Source organism: Sinocyclocheilus anshuiensis, unplaced genomic scaffold (assembly GCF_001515605.1).
Source record: "Sinocyclocheilus anshuiensis isolate Anshui unplaced genomic scaffold, SAMN03320099.WGS_v1.1 scaffold1406, whole genome shotgun sequence".
In the NCBI taxonomy this organism is placed as follows: Eukaryota; Metazoa; Chordata; class Actinopteri; order Cypriniformes; family Cyprinidae; genus Sinocyclocheilus; species Sinocyclocheilus anshuiensis.
The window spans coordinates 218,763-221,983 of NW_015557146.1; the positions used below are offsets into that span (position 1 = coordinate 218,763).

Below are 3,221 nucleotides of genomic sequence, written 5' to 3' on the forward strand. Positions count from 1 at the left end.
TCTAATTATCGTCAGCTACTTAATTTGAAATGTATTATTCATATTATCTTTTTATACTTATATTATTTCTTTAATTATTTATATTAATATTTATAATGTATCAATTTATTCTATTTATAAATAATGAACTGCTTTTAAATATTTATAAAGAAATTATTATTATTATTAAATTCTAATTATCGTCAGCTACTTCATTTTTGAAATAAATAAATAAAATTCTCTTCTTTAGCGTTTAGCATTAGCATTTTTCAGACTGATCAGGTTGTCTGTAAGCGTTAGGAAGTATAAATAGGAGAAGAAAGATGAAGCTCCACGTCCAGCACTGGAAGGTCTTTAACCTCTACTAAATCTGTGGTGATGATGAGGATCTCATAACTAAACTAACCAGTACATGAGGAGACTCATAACCTGGCCTGACATTAACCGTCAACTAAACTGATGTGTGTTTCGTTTTGTGTCTTTTTCCAGAGAGTACTCCCATCCGAGGTAAGACATCACTATAAAACACAACTAACCTTAACCTAACCACTAACTAATGACTCCAGACCAGCTCAAACGGGACGGGCTGTCCTCCTCCTCCTCTTCTTTCGTTCTGTGTCAGTGTGTGTGTGTGTGTGTGTTTGTGTCTGTTAAATAGGAGAAGAAAGATGAAGCTCCACGTCCAGCACTGGAAGGTCTTTAACCTCTACTAAATCTGTGGTGATGATGAGGATCTCATAACTAAACTAACCAGTACATGAGGAGACTCATAACCTGGCCTGACATTAACCGTCAACTAAACTGATGTGTGTTTCGTTTTGTGTCTTTTTCCAGAGAGTACTCCCATCCGAGGTAAGACATCACTATAAACACAACTAACCTTAAGCTAACCGCTAACTAATGACTCCAGAGCAGCTCAGACGGGACCGGCTCTTCGCCTTCTCTTCTTCCAGCCTTCATTCTGTGTCCGTGTGTGTGTGTGTGTGTGTGTGTGTGTGTGTGTTTGTGTCTGTGTGTGTGTTTAATGTCAGTGTTGGGAGTCAGACAGGTGTCGGGTTGCTGTTTACCTTCGTCTGTGACATTTGCGCTCGGCCGCGCGGTTCACGCTAATGACGACGCTGCTTTCCTCTCAGTCCTGCTCTCATCTCCAGTGCCAACGCTAACGTTACACAGACGATAGCAATAGTTCAGCTACGCTTTGCAGCTCAGATGTGCGGTTTGGAGGTGATATCAGGACTGATGTTCTCCTGATCTAGATCCATGTTCATGTCATTATATCTGAAGACTATCTGATGTTTCTAACTTCAATAAAGTGCCTCTTTTTTTCACAGCGAGCAGGTAGGTACACATCATACATTTGATTTTACATTAATATTGTGGGTGAACAAAGGGTTAACAGCTACACTTCAAATCTTAATTATCTCAATAACAGTTTTGCACTGCTTTTCATTTTGTATGGTCTTTTCCTTTGTTCAGATGTTGGTCAATTTTGTATGTTTACTGGTGCCCGCATTGATTGAGATTGTTCATGTTCACCTTAAATAGTTTATTTAGTTTGCAATATCATAAACATTGCGATACGTGTCATGATTCAATATGCATTACAGTATAATCACTGAATCGCAAGTGAACGTAATTATATATATATATATATATATATATATATATATATACACACACAACACACACACACAAAATATATTTTTCTTGCATATTGATGCATATAGATTGATGCATTGAAGATAAAGTGTCATGTAAACCATTTTTGGTGTTGCAAGATTTTTATAATGAGCTGATTTTTGTCAGAGAGAGAAAACTAATGCAACCTCACGTCCATTGTGTGTGTGTGTGTGTGTGTGTGTGTGTGTGTGTGTGTGAGACGGCAATAGAAAAATATTAATGGTGCACAGGGGGGAATGATGTAACATCAGGTAAAGGATATACAATATTATAAAATGTTATGTAATATATATATATATATATATATATATATATATATATGTTCAAATTTAATTTTTAATTTATATTGTAATTCATTTTGTATGGAATATTATATATTATCTATAATTTGTATATTTTTTACATTTTCAATATTTTTTCAATCAGAGTAAAACACATTTTTTGACAGATACGTTTGTTAGTACATTAGTACAGCAGCTAGTAAAGTTTCCAGCCTAAAAGCTCTTTCTTAGATTACACACACCAACGTAAATATATATATATATAGCAAAAACGCAGCACATTAATAATTTTGCTGCTCGCTTAACTGAACGTGACTTATAACGCAACATTTGCATAATGGGATTAGTGATCCAAGACAGAGCCCTCGCCCAGGGCGGCTTCTGCAAACTCAGGCCCAGTCTGGGCTAAATGTGCCGGAGCAGAACAGTTACGCCGTGCTTTCGGGCTAAATCACAGCACGCGCGCTCTGATTGGTTAGCGACTCGGTCGCGTGTTTGCATGTGCTGCGTAAACATTCTTAACTCATGCCGGTTTGGTCTGCCTGAGTTTTGACCTGTGCACCGCTAAATGACAATCAGCGCGGCCCGTTCCATGTGTGCATGCATCATTGGCGTTTTATTCGAGCGCTACAAGCGATGCTCTCGCATTTAATGACCTTGGTGTGTGTCAGTACACAAACACACGAGTCCTACAGTCATTGCACAACAGCTTTTTAAAGCAAAAGTCCCTTTTTTTCACATTCCCTTTATGCATATATTTAGAGGTTTGTTTGACATAAAATATGAATAAGAAATATAGGAGAAGAACCGTGTAGAATAAAAAAGTTATTGAAAACTACACATTATATGCCATATGCTGCCGGCTTTAGTTTAAACTGTAAAATATAAAGTATAATACTGTAGTATGTTGACATTTCAAAAATACCTTGAGTATTTTTTTAAAGTATTTTTTATTTGATTTCCGGTAAAAAAAATTAAATAAATATTGGATAATACATAAAACAAGATAAATGTCCTTGGAACAACACTGCATCAGATATTTAGACTTGTTTTCATAAATTAGATCTTGATTATATGTGTATTGAAGATGCAATTTATAAAAACACCCCTTTAATATCTCATGCAAAAAAAGTGTCAACATTTTGGCAATATAGTTACATCTAAAATATTTAGTTATTTGAAATTATAAGTTATTTGCACATATTTAATTCAATTTCATTTGAGGATGTCTTAACTTTTGTTGGATCAGTCGAAAAAATATATAATTATCAATTATATGTT

At 35.2% G+C, this 3,221-nt stretch overlaps 1 protein-coding gene across 30 annotated transcripts in view; it reads left to right on the top strand.

Annotated features, from left to right (window-relative positions):
• ptprsa (protein tyrosine phosphatase receptor type Sa) overlaps positions 1–3,221 on the top strand; it is a 237,753-nt gene that overhangs the window by 145,075 nt on the left and 89,457 nt on the right. For 19 of the 30 annotated variants that reach the window (XM_016473225.1, XM_016473226.1, XM_016473228.1 and 16 more), the window contains one exon: positions 814–831. The exons of the other annotated variants lie outside the window; for them this stretch is intronic. In XM_016473225.1, coding sequence (XP_016328711.1) covers positions 814–831 — 18 coding nt within the window. The remainder of the gene's footprint in view (positions 1–813; positions 832–3,221) is intronic. 30 annotated transcript variants of the gene reach the window in all.